Source organism: Taudactylus pleione, unplaced genomic scaffold (assembly GCF_031769625.1).
Source record: "Taudactylus pleione unplaced genomic scaffold, aTauple2 ptg000095l, whole genome shotgun sequence".
NCBI lineage: Eukaryota > Metazoa > Chordata > Amphibia > Anura > Myobatrachidae > Taudactylus > Taudactylus pleione.
This window is the reverse complement of record NW_028284497.1, coordinates 31,972,013-31,985,551: the sequence shown is the minus strand read 5'-3', so window position 1 is coordinate 31,985,551 and position 13,539 is coordinate 31,972,013. Positions and strand designations below refer to the sequence as shown.

Sequence of the window (13,539 nt, the reverse complement as noted above, 5' to 3'; positions counted from 1 at the left end):
TTCTCTAGGAGGACTTCCAGTCCATGACCTATGGATTCAAAATGGCCAACAGTGTAACAGATCTCAGAGTTACAGGTGATCTATATCTTCATATATATCTATGGATAATATATTTTCTTCTTCGGGGTCCATTGGGTCCACAGCCATTACGTTGGGGTTTGAATCCCGGTCACCAAACAGTTAACGCAAACGAGCTCTCTGCTCCCAGGATGCACCGGGGTTCCTCCTCATATACCCCACCCCCTGCCTCAGGTAGCCAGTTCTTCCTGTTTGGTGTGTAGACCACATGGACAGTGGAACTGCAGGAGCAGTCCTGCAGATGAGTAACAAAAAATAAAATAAAAAGAGTTTTACACTCTATCAGCGGGTGGTCTGAGCTGTCCTGGAAGCAGCCTCGCGCCTGATTGGAGGCGCACCGGCCACGTGCTGCAACTACCTCCTCCAGCGCCGCACCACTAGCCTTGGCAGGTCCATGGCTAGGGATTCGGCATGGGCTCTCATTCCCTGGACCGCACCCGGTTCAAGGGGATGGCAGGTAAGTCCTACACTAGACCGCTGGGATATGATGTTCCTGACCAGCCGGGGCTTGTGGCGGTGGCCAGGTCAGTTTACCGGGCAGGTCCAAGCAGCATAGGGTAGGTACGCTTCCCCGGCGGCCCCTCCCCCAACCCACACGCTAGTTCAGTGCTCTGGCGCAGTGTTTGTGGGTTGCTCCTCCCAGCCTCCATATAAGACAGCCAGCGTGTATGTCAGTTGCTTTCTGATCGCTGCTGCTACAGGTCTCCCTGTATACCTTTCCTACTGCTGGTTCAGGTTTTACAGGGCTCTATCCTACCTAAGCCTAGGCTAATTGTTGGTAGTGAGAGCTTATATGCGTATGACATAGAAGTGTTTATGCATGACATGTGATTGTTGTCTATGGATACTGTTTCTTCTGTAAAAGAACTGTAATTCCTGTATACTGTCACTGTCTCTCCCCCGCCCTTACTATAGGTGTGTGGGTTGAGAGTAGAAAGCAGCACATAGACACTCAGAAACAGTGGCATAGTGTTATGTCTAAGGAGTCTGAGGGTCAGGTGTCGGGAGCCCCGTTGCTGATATTCTGTGTAGCCTACAAGGCAGGTTTGTCCCCACAGGACTTTCTACAAAATGGGCTTTGTGTGAACTGTTTTAGACAGCCACCACACCAATTAAGTTTGCCTGTTACAGGCCCTGAGCCACCTTGGGCATCATTTTCTCAGGTTATGGCTCAGGTGGCGGAGCGGCTGGCTGCCCCGGTACCACCGGTTTTGGGTTTGCCCCAGCAGATGCCCATGATGTGGCCACCTTGGATGGACCCTGGTGCTGGTAGGGTTATGGCATCATCCTCGGGGGTTTTTCAGCCTCAGGCTGTCAAATCAAAGCAGCCTAAATCTAGGTGTCATTTGCCTTCTCACATGGGTGAGTACTCCAGTGCTGCCTCCGAGGAGGAACAGGCACAGGACTCTTCATAGGAGTCTAGCTCCGAGGAGGGTGATGATCATTTCCCAGTAGCCGATGTCCCCTTTCTAATAAGGGCTGTAAAATCGGTGTTAAATATCGAGGAAGGGGATCCTCCGCTTAGGAAGGCCCCCCTGTTCAAGCGCCAGAAGGTTGTTAAGGTAGAATTCCAAAAGCCTGAGCATTTGTCAGAACTTATGGAGGAAGCATGGGTCTGTCCGGATAAGAAAAGCCATTCTTCTAAAAGAATGACTCTTCTATATACTTTTCCAGCAGAGGACTGTGCCAGGTGGGAGAATCCACCGTCAGTTGATGCACATGTGGCGCAGCTGATTAAACGTACCACTCTGTTAATTCCAGCAGTTTCACTGAAGGAAGCCACGGATAGGAGACTGGAGACTTCTCTCAAATCAATTTTCTCGCTGGCAGGAATGGCCACCCACCCAGCTATCGCCACTGCCTGGGTAGCAAGAGCTATTGAGTGGGCCAAAACTTTAACAGAGTGTTTACCAGATGCCTCTAAGGAGCAACTGGATATGATCTCCTTTATTAGAGAAGGGGCCTCTTATTTGGGGGATGCCACCTTGGATGCAGGGATCCTTTCCTCCAGGGTTTCAGCGGAGTCCGTGGTGGCACGTAGGCTTCTCTGGTTAAAGGATTGGAAGGCAGATGCCGGGTCCAAAAAAGCCCTAGAATCCCTTCCATTCACAGGGGGTGTTCTCTTTGGTCCAGAATTGGACAAAATTGTATCCTCCATGGCAGCCTCAAAGACGGCAGGTTTGCCATCAGCAACCTCGTCTAAACTGAGAAGGGCGTCCTTTCGGGGGTTTCGGCCGCAGGGCAAGGCCAAGGGTCAGCCCTCAGTGAGATTTCCACCAAAAAAGGCAGGACCCAGGAATCCCTGGCAGAACAAATGTCCAGGATCTAGGGTCCAGGATAAACCGGTGGCCTGATGGGACGGGCCTCACTCTGGGAGATCCCAGGGTGGGGGGCCGACTGCTTCGGTTCTCGGAGCCCTGGCACCTCATGACGGAGGATGCCTGGGTCCGAGGAGTTGTCTCCCGAGGGTACGCTCAGACGTTTTGGAGGACTCCTCCTCAAAGGTTTTTTTGTGTAAACCCACAGGAGGGTTCAGAAAGAGCTTTGGCCCTTCAGAAAGCAATCCTTGCCTTACTAGCATCGGAGGTAGTGATTCCGGTGCCAGAGAATCGGTTCCGAGAGGGGTTTTACTCCAATCTGTTCTTGGTTCAAAAACCGAACGGGTCGTACCGGCCTATTCTGAATCTGAGAGAGCTCAACAAATTTGTTCGAGCCCCCGGGTTCAGGATGGAAACATTGCGATCGATTGTGTTGGCAATGGAGCAGGGGGACTATATGGTATCCTTAGATATACAGGATGCCTACCTCCACATACCAATCACACAGGCTCATCAAAAATTTCTTCGTTTTGCGGTAGGAGAGGAACATTTTCAGTTCCAAGCCCTACCGTTTGGCCTGTCCACAGCCCCTCGGGTATTCACCAAGGTGATGGCGGTGATGATGGCATGCCTCAGACGCCAAGGCGTCAGGATTTTGCTGTACTTGGTCGACCTCCTGTTGCTAGGGCAGTCCCCACAGCAGTTACAGGATCATTTGAGGCTGACAGTATCATGTCTGTACAGTCACGGCTGGGTCATAAACTGGCAAAAGTCGTCACCCTGTCCGGTACAACAGATGTGTCATTTGGGAGCAAGATTGGACTCCGTGGTGCAGAAAATATATCTGCCGGAGGAGAAGATTCTTGCCTTACAATCACTAATACGCAGGTTGCTTCGCAACAGGCAGATATCCGTTCTAGTGGCCATGCAAGTCCTGGGGTCGATGGAGGCCACTTTGAGGATGGTGGAATACGCTCAATTCCACTCCAGACCACTGCAGCAATTAATTCTGTCTCGCTGGGACAAGGATCATCGCACGATCAGGTCTCAGTTGCTGCGTCTCTCTCCAGAGGTGCGGTTGTCCCTGTCCTGGTGGTTGCAGACAAAGCATCTCAGGCAGGGTCGCCCCTTTTGGGTGTCGGATTGGACATTGGTCAAAACCGACGCCAGTCTTCAAGGTTGGGGGGCTTTGACAAGGTCACACACTTTCCAAGGAAAGTGGTCAGTGGCAGAAAGCCGGCTACCAATAAACATCCTGGAACTATATTCAAAGCTTTAGTGCAGGCTCAAGAAATCTTAAAGGGCAGACCGGTGCAGATAGTCGGACAATCGCACCGCGGTTGCCTACCTAAAACATCAAGGGGGCACAAGGAGTCGGGCTGCCTTGGCAGAGGTATCAAAAATCTTGGTCTGGGCATCTTCCCACAATATCTGCCGTGTTCATTCCAGGGATCCTGAATTGGGAGGCCGACTTTCTCAGTCGGCAGGAGATAAATGCAGGAGAGTGGGCCCTACATCCACAGGTTTTTCAGAACCTTGTGGACAAGTGGGGTCTACCAGAAATAGATCTGATGGCGTCAAGAAGGAACAACAGGTACAGATCCTGGACAAGAGATCCGAGGGCCGAGTTTGTAGACGCACTGACAATAAAGTGGCGGTACAAGCTGGGTATATCTGTTCCCCACCGTTTGCTCTTCTTCCCAGAGTGGTCAGAAAGATCAAACAAGAGGGCAGTACCGTAATATTAATAGCTCCGGCGTGGCCGAGACGGCACTGGTTCACAGATCTACAGTCTCTCTCCATAGACCCTCCATGGCCTCTGCCATTGAGACCGGATCTGTTGCTACAGGGTCCCTGCTGTACCGGATCTTCATCAGCTATCATTGACGGCATGGCTCTTGAGGCCTCCGTCTTGAGGAAGAAGGGGTTTTCCGAGTCTGTTATACGGACGATGCTGAAGGCACGGAAACCATCTTCAGCCCGTATATACTATAGAATTTGGCATACTTTCTTTCAGTGGTGTGAACTGAAAGGGTATGACCCACAGAAATTTCTGATATCCAGAGTGCTTTATTTTCTTCAAAGCGGTCTGGAAAAAGGGCTCCGCCTGGCCTCTTTGAGGGTACAGGTGTCTGCTCTTTCAGTCTGGTTCCAACATAATATTGCTCTGAGACCAGATATAAAGACCTTTTTTCAAGGGGTGTTGAGGATTCAGCCTCCCTTCGTTTCCCCGGTTGTCCCGTGGGACTTGACTCTAGTTCTGAAGGTTTTACAGGCTCCTCCGTTCGAGCCGTTAAATTCAATAGACATTAAGTGGCTAACAGCAAAGACTATTTCTTCTTGCTATGGCATATGCACGTAGAGTGTCGGATTTAGCTGCGCTTTCCTTCCGTGAGCCGTTCTTGATATTTCATCAAGATAGAGCAGTACTACGTACTAGGGAGGGTTATCTTCCGAAAGTAGTGTGTAAATTTCATATTAATGAAGAAATAATAGTTCCAGCATTCCAGGGCTCTAGTCTCTCACCAGGTGAGGATTCCCTGGATGTGGTCCGTGCGTTGAGAATTTATGTGAGACGCACGAGCAAATGGAGGAAGTCTGATTCACTTTTTGTGCTTTATGGTTGTCATAAGCGTGGCTGGCCAGCCAATAAACAGACACTGGCCAGGTGGATTCGCATGGCAATTTCGTTGGCTTATACACAGGCTGGTATGAGGGTGCCGGACCCAGTGACGGCACATTCTACTAGGGCAGTAGGTCCATCATGGGCGGCCCGCCGGGGTGCTTCTGCTGAGCAATTATGCAAGGCAGCCACATGGTCTTCCATCCATACCTTCGTCAAATTTTATTCCTTTGACACTTTTGCCTCTCACGATGCCTCCTTCGGGCGTAGGATTCTCCTCTCTTCCGAGAGTCAGGAGCGTCCCCGCCCATAGGGTTAGTGCTTTGGGATATCCCCAACGTAATGGCTGTTGACCCCATGGACCCCGAAGAAGAAAATAAGAGTTATGGTATGACATACCTTTGCTAACTCTTTTTGTTCGAGGTCCATGGGGTCCACAGAACACCCACCCCGACGCACTTGTAGTTCTGGGGGAGGTTTCCGTAATTTTCTTCTCTTGAGAGTCTGGACTCATGAGTATGGGTTTCTTCTTTCTTACCCTTTGTTTGTCTCCGCCTGCTTGAGCTTGGTAACGAACTGGCTACCTGAGGCAGGGGGTGGGGTATATGAGGAGGAACCCCGGTGCATCCTGGGAGCAGAGAGCTCGTTTGTGTTAACTGTTTGGTGACCAGGATTCCTACCCCAACGTAATGGCTGTGGACCCCATGGCCCTCGAAGAAAAAGAGTTAACAAAGGTATGTCATACCATAACTCTTATTTTCTACTTCAGGGTCCATAGGGTATCCACAGGATACCTTGGGGTATAGGTGTGACGTCAGTCGCAGGGCACCAAAGAGTTAAGCTTTCAGCCTCCCAGGATGCACTAGGTCCCCCTCCTATACCCCGCCCCCGGGCCAAGGCACCTCAGTTTAGTTTGGTGCCCGGCCGGAGTCGGGTGCACCTGTTGGAGTGGGGGCTAGAAGAGCCCCTGAAGCTTTTTCTTCATGCAGCTGTGGCTGCACATCTGGATGAACAGCATGGACAGTCAGTCCTGACGTCCATGCTGTCTTCCCTACACCCCGCCGGTACCAGAACGCCGGTACTGATCCGGGGATGCTGGTGGGCGTCTGGGGTCACAGCTAGCGGTGACCCCAGATGTTCCGGACCATGGCCGGATTCAAGGGGGACAGAGGTAAGCAGCGGGGTTCCGCGGTGGGTCCCCGCTGATCACATGGTCCTAAGTCCCCAGGCAGGGGGCTCCCTGGGGACTGGCTGCAGCGTGGAGCCAGGCGACCAACCTGCGCTTCCACTACCCCCTGGGACAGCGGACCGCAGCAGAGCGGTAGCGCTGCGGCGTCCCAGGGGTTAAATGCATGCCAGGGGAGCGCGCCTTCCCTGTCTCACAGCCGGCGCCTCCCCCGCTGCACACAGCCCTCTCTGCACTGTGCTGACTGGTCCTGTGTCAGCGCTCCTCCCCCAGGCCAGCTTCTCTCTGCTCCTCGGCGGCCATCTTCTCTGCAACGCATGGTGAACGCTGCTGGAAGTCTGGAAGGAAGCATCGTGGTCTGGGTCCCCCCGCATACCTCTCCTCCGCTGTGGCTCAGGTCTGTGTATGCAGCGCTGTGTCCTACCAGGCCCTGTGTCTGTGTAGTTGAGTGATCAGCGCTGTTAGTGCAGGAATTGTTATTTCTCTGCATTGTATGTGACTGTGCTAGCGCTGCCTGTAACTTTTCTTCTCTAAACTGTCAGCTTTATTACTGTCCCTGTTCTTTCTGCTAAAGCCCTTGCGGTGCGGTGCTGCAGGGTGGTCTCTCGCCTATTTAATACTTAATTGGTGAGAGAGGTCACATACGTGGTGCCATCATGTCTGAAAGTGATTTTCCCCTCCGGCTACAGTGTACCACGTGCAAAGTACCGTTAGCGGAGGGGGAGGGTAGCGCGGAGGGCCTTTGCCGGCAGTGTTTGTCCATGGCGCGGCCTATTACGGTTACAGCACCGGTACAGGAGCCGCCCTGGGCTTGTTTCGCTCAGGCGTTAACAGCTTTAGTGGGACAGTTAGCTCCGCAGCCCGCGTTTACTCCGATGGGTTTGTCCCAGCAGTCTGTGGTGTCGTCACCCATGCAGGGGTTCCCACGACAATTGGTGGTACCCCACAGTCTCCCTATTTCCCCGCTCCCGGGTTCTCAGGAGCCAGCGTGGGTTAACTCCCTGACGAGTTCTGTACAGCACTTGTCGGATGTGTTGCAAGGGGAGTCTGTGATGCGGCCTCATAAAAGGCCGGTGGCGTCTCTGTCCGCTCCTTATGAGGATGACGAAGGGACGTCTGATGATGGGGAGATTCTGGATCCTTACGATCAGGAACCTTTCCATACTAAGGACGCTGATGCTAAGTCCAAAGTATATATTCCTGGACTTATTCGGGCGGTCCGCACAGCCTTGGTGATTGAGGACGAAGTTCCCCCAGCGGCTAAATCTAAGTATGCCTTTTTCAAAGATGTGAAGGGCGATGCCACAGTCTTTCCTCTTTCGGGTCAGTTGGTGGACCATTTAGAGGAGGCGTGGAAACAACCTGGCAAAAGATACCAGCCGCAGAGACGCCTGGCGGTGGCTTATCCGTTCGCGGATAATTATTTTGCTAAGTGTGAATCCCCTCCACAGGTGGATTCTCACGTGACCCGTCTTGTCCGTAGTGCCACATTGCCGATGCCATCCATGTCCTCCCTTAAGGATGCTACGGACCGCAAGGTAGAAATCTGCCTGAAGTCTGCTTATTCCCTTGCAGGGGGGGCAGCACGGCCGGCTATGGCCATTTGCTGGGTTGCCAGAGCGATGGAGCGCTGGGCGGATTCATTAGAGGCTTCTTTTGAATCCGACTGTCCGGCCGAACAGGCGGAGTTGATTGGCAATCTCCGTGATTCGGCCACCTACATCAACGAGGCGGCTCTAGACATTAGTACTCTGGTGTCTAGAATTTCTTCAGCAGCGGTAGCTGCTCGTCGCACCTTGTGGCTGCGATCCTGGAAGGCGGACGCAGATCCAAGAAAGGTCTGGAAGCGTTGCCGTTTACCGGAGAAGTTCTCTTCGGTCCGGATCTGGATAAGATTGTGGCCACGCTGGCGGCAGCCAAATCTGCTTGTCTCCCGTCGGCCGCTGCTCCTTCTGGTTCTGGACCATCGTCCTTTCGGTCATCTAGGGCCCAGGGCAGGCCCAAACCACAGTCGTTTCCTCGACAGGCTGGCCCTAAGAAATCAGTCAAGCCCCGGAAGCAGGCATGGAGTACCAGACGTCCGGCCCCCAAGCCAGATGACAAGCCTGCGGCCTGACGGTCCGGGTCTCCCCTTGGGGGATCCCAGGGTGGGAGGCCGCCTGCTGCAGTTCTCCCGGTGTTGGTCGTTCACTACGACAGACACTTGGGTTCTGGAGGTGGTCTCTCACGGGTACGCCCTCTCCTTCCGGCACAGACCCCCGGCTCGATTCTTCACCACGGGTCTACCATCAGACCGGAACAAGGCTACGGAGCTGCGGAAGGTATTGCACACTATGCTCCAGGCTGGAGTTATAGTGCCTGTTCCATTCTCCCAGAGGGGCCAGGGTTTCTATTCAAATCTTTTTTTGGTACAGAAACCCAATGGGTCATATCGTCCGATTCTCAACCTCAAAGCACTCAACAAGTCTTTGCGGGTCCCGAAGTTTCGGATGGAGACCCTACGGTCCATCATTCTGGCGCTGGAACCTGGGGACTACATGGTGTCATTGAACTTACAGGACGCTATGGCGGTCATGGCGGCTTCTCTGCGGCTGCAAGGAGTCCGCATGTTGCCGTACTTGGACGACCTGTTATTGGTGGCAGGATCTCCAGAGCTCCTGTTACACCACTTGGACCTGACCATTGCACTGCTGCAATGGCACGGCTGGCTAATCAACTGGCAGAAGTCCACTCTAATCCCGTCTCGGAGGATTCTGCATCTTGGAGCCTTATTGGACTCGGGACAGCAAAGGATCTTCGTGACGGAGGACAAGATCTCTGCTTTACAGTCAAGGGTGCGCAGTTGTCTGCACAGCCGCCGGGTGTCCTTACACTCGGCGATGAGGTTACTGGGCTCCATGGTGTCGGTGTTCGACATGGTGGAATACGCCCAGTTTCACTCCAGACCTCTGCAGCACCTGATCCTGTCCAAGTGGAACGGGCTGCCTCAGTCTCTGAAGTTCCAGACGATTGTGCTCACCCCGGAGGTTCGCCTGTCCCTTGCGTGGTGGTTAAAGACGACCCACCTCAACAAGGGACGTCCGTTCTGGGTTCCAAATTGGGTCCTGTTGACAACGGACGCCAGTCTTCGGGGCTGGGGAGCAGTTTCGGGTCCACACTTGTTCCAGGGCAGGTGGACACCGACAGAAGCGGAGCTTCCAATAAATATCTTGGAACTCCGTGCGGTCTTCAATGCTCTCCTGCAGGCACAGCGGTTTCTCCAGGGTCACCCGGTGCAGGTCCAGTCGGACAATGCTACCACCGTGGCCTACATAAACAGGCAAGGAGGAACTCGCAGTCGGGCGGCTCTCGTAGAGGTCTCTCGGATCCTGGTTTGGGCGGAGCGCAATCTTCCGGCCATATCAGCGGTCTTCATCCCGGGAGTGCTAAATTGGGAGGCAGACTTTCTAAGTCGCCAGGACGTTCATCCAGGGGAATGGTCCCTGCACCCGGACGTTTTTCAACTACTGGTGGACAGGTGGGGTCTTCCAGAAATCGACCTCATGGCGTCCCGGCACAACAACAAGTTGCCGGTGTACGGGTCTCGCACAAGAGACGAAGGGGCGTCTCTGGTGGATGCTCTGTCCGTCCGGTGGACGTTCAGGTTCGCATACCTGTTCCCTCCGGTCTCCCTTCTTCCACGGGTAATCCGGAAATTCAAACAGGAAGGAGGGACGCTCCTGTTGATAGCTCCCGTGTGGCCCAGACGGCACTGGTTCTCAGACCTTCAGGGTCTGTCCGTGGACAGTCCTCTGCGGTTGCCGCTACGACCGGACCTTCTGTCTCAGGGTCCTTGTCTTCACCCGGACCTGACTCGGCTGTCTTTGGCGGCGTGGCTGTTGAGACGGCCATGCTGAGGTCCTGGGGGTTTTCCAGCTCTGTGGTGCGTACCATGTTACGAGCTCGGAAACCGTCTTCCGCGAGGATATACCATCGCGTGTGGCATATGTTCTTCCAGTGGTGTCGACCGAGAGGTTATGCACCGCGGGAGTTTCGTCTGTCTCGGATTCTCGCCTTCCTGCAAGCGGGACTAGATCATGGGCTTCGCCTTGCTTCTTTGAAGGTACAGGTTTCGGCCCTATCTGTCTGGTTTCACCGTAGGATTGCTACAATCCCGGATGTGCGCACCTTTATGCAAGGTGTTCTCCGTATTCAGCCGCCCTTTGTTCCACCTGTGGCGCCTTGGGATTTGGCTGTGGTCCTGAGGGCTCTCCAAGGACCGCCGTTTGAACCACTGGGCTCAGTGGATATTAAATGGCTAACAGCTAAGACTGTTTTCCTTCTGGCCGTTGCTTCAGCCAGACGTGTTTCTGAGTTAGGGGCTCTTTCTTGTAGACCCCCTTTCTTGGTTTTTCATGGGAACAGGGCAGTGCTCCGCACTCGGCCCAAGTTTCTTCCCAAAGTTGTTTCCCAGTTTCATGTTAACGAGGAAATAGTTGTTCCGGCCTTTAACTCACCGGGTCTTTCCGTGGGTGAGGCCTCTTTGGATGTTGTGCGGGCCTTAAGGACTTATGTTGACCGCACTTCTTTGTTTAGGAAGTCGGACGCTTTGTTGTCCTCTATGGCTTCTGTAAAAAGGGTTGGCCTGCTTCAAAGCAAACTTTGGCAGCCTGGATCCGTATGGCTATTTCTGAAGCTTATCTTCATGAAGGCCTACCGGTCCCTCCTTCTCTGAAGGCTCATTCCACTAGGTCTGTGGGTCCTTCGTGGGCAGCTCGACGTGGTGCCTCGGCAGTTCAGATCTGCAAGGCTGCTACGTGGTCTTCTGTCCATACCTTCGTGAGGTATTACTGGTTTGACACCTTCGCCTCTCAGGATGCTTCCTTCGGGCGGCGGATTCTCCTTTCTGCACAGGAGCGTCCCCACCCTTAAAGGATACTGCTTTGGGACATCCCCAAGGTATCCTGTGGATACCCTATGGACCCTGAAGTAGAAAATATGAGATATGGTAAGAACTTACCCTTGTTATCTCTATTTCTACGAAGTCCATAGGGTTCCACAGGACTCCCGCCCTGTCGCACCTGTGCTGCAGATGGGCTTTGCTCTGGTCACCGGTTTTCCGTCTCCCTCTGGTGAGAATGTGATTCTTGTATGTGTCCAGATCTTTGTTCTCTCTCTTCCTTCTCCTCCTCCGGCCTATGGCTTGGTAACTAACTGAGGTGCCTTGGCCCGGGGGCGGGGTATAGGAGGGGGACCTAGTGCATCCTGGGAGGCTGAAAGCTTAACTCTTTGGTGCCCTGCGACTGACGTCACACCTATACCCCAAGGTATCCTGTGGAACCCTAGGGACTTCGTAGAAATAGAGATAACAAGGGTAAGTTCTTACCATATCTCATATTTTTCTGTATTTGCTATAATTGTGGAATCTTCCTTTTATAGGAATGTTAAAAGATGTTGAAGATGACTTACAGAGGAGAGTTAAGGTACCTTTCGTGTGCATGACGTGCAGATTTTATTGCTGTGTCTATATGTATATATGTGTGTGTGTATATGTGTGTGTATATATACACACACCTCTTTAGAGATGAATACATGCTTTGATGTAGATTTACACAGGAACTTGTTGTCCTGTTCATTGAGATAGATGGATAGACAAAAATATATTTTTATGTATCTATAATATATATAGCTATAGCAGTACTTCGATGAGTTGCCTGCTGCTGTGTTGGGATGTAATTGTGCCATGACGAAGGTCCCAGCAGGGGACAGAAACGTTTGCTATTTTATGGATCACTCACTATGTCTAAATGACTATTTCTAAGCTGTTTTCGAGACTAGTGAGTAGTGCCCTGCTCTGTACTAATGTGGATATTCTCCACTAGATGTATGTGATCCTCCTTTGGCTGCTTCAGGAGCACCCCAGCTGGTGTATTTACATTGCTGTGTGTGCGTTGTCTCTGTTATTTTGAATATACGGCGATAGACTTTTTTTAAGTGAGGTCTTATAAGATTGCCTTGTTGACCACATTAGTCGCTTTTCCTCATGACGTTAACACGAAAAGATTTTGTTTTGATGTGACACTCAAAAGGGCCACGCATAGTTGTCCATGAGAAAAACTGTCTCCACCTAGGTCTACTCCAGCCACGTTAAGTGTCTCTCCCTTTGGGTTTATGTATCAAGGAGTGAATAGTGTGGAGCTGTACACCAGTGGAGAAGTTGCGCCTAGCAACCAATCAGCTACTACCTATTTTATAGACTGTACTTAATAAATGCTACTTCAAAGCCGATTGGTTGCTAGGGGCAACTTCTCCACTGGTCCACTTCTCCATGCTTTTCACTGCTCGATACATAGACTACCCTGTACTTTATTTACTGTCATGCCAAAGAGGACTCATACCGGGAATTGGACTCGTTTGAAGTTTTTCACATACATATCAATCTATACATAGTATTAAATCAAGCCCATCATTGTGATACTACTTTAGCAGTTTAGGCAGCGTAAGCCAAGAAAGTGCTTGAACAACCATTTTTTTTCATGGACTTGCTTCACTAAAATTGTCACTGCTCTGCTCCCTTTTGTCCGACTTAAATGTTTCATAAACACAAACCTTCCTCGACAAATTCTCTATAGAATAGTGAAAACTGAATCAAACTCCATCCAGTGGTTCTCGAGATTAACCCGATCAAACAGAAAGATGTCTACCAGGGACTTCCTATGTATAGATATATTTAATATACCTTTTCAAAAAAACCACGAGGGCGTTCACACTTAAAATAACACAATAGGTTATCAAAATGTCTACAATTAGAAACCCCAAAAGGTATTAAAGTAATACATTTCATAAGAAGATAGGCGCCATCAAATGGTACATTAAAAAGGCCATTTTCTTTGATCAGAGGGGAAATTTTGTCCAACTAATAAAATTGTAAAATACCATATTCAGGAACTGGAAGACCACTGGTGTTGTGTAACACTTTTCTTTGCATCCTGTAATCAGACCCTCATACCGAAAATACCCAACAAAAGGCCGCAGGCCAAGAATTAAATCCCAAGATATTTTATTGATAACAATTCCATAAATGTAATTAAGTGAATCTGCTTACAAAAAGTCAATTAGACTAGGTTGAAATGTTTGATACCCTCTCGTAGGTAAAGATAGGAGGTTATGAGCACGTGACAGTAGCCTCACTTATACCCCTTTCATACATATAACCCGGGAAATTTCCTGCTCAGACCCGGGAATTTCTCCTGTGCAAATTCCCGGGTATTTGGTCGAGACCCCCCTTTCACACTGCAGTGTCTACCTGGGAAATTCCCAGGTAGACCCCTTCCAGACATAAGCCAGGTTTTTTA

General features: G+C 51.3%; 1 protein-coding gene across 3 annotated transcripts in view; it reads left to right on the top strand.

Annotated features, from left to right (window-relative positions):
- Positions 1–13,539, top strand: part of NAA35 (N-alpha-acetyltransferase 35, NatC auxiliary subunit) — a 104,218-nt gene that overhangs the window by 5,325 nt on the left and 85,354 nt on the right. For all 3 annotated transcript variants that reach the window (XM_088470090.1, XM_088470091.1, XM_088470089.1), the window contains exons 7-8: positions 9–75; positions 11,624–11,667. In XM_088470090.1, coding sequence (XP_088326216.1) covers positions 9–75; positions 11,624–11,667 — 111 coding nt within the window. The remainder of the gene's footprint in view (positions 1–8; positions 76–11,623; positions 11,668–13,539) is intronic.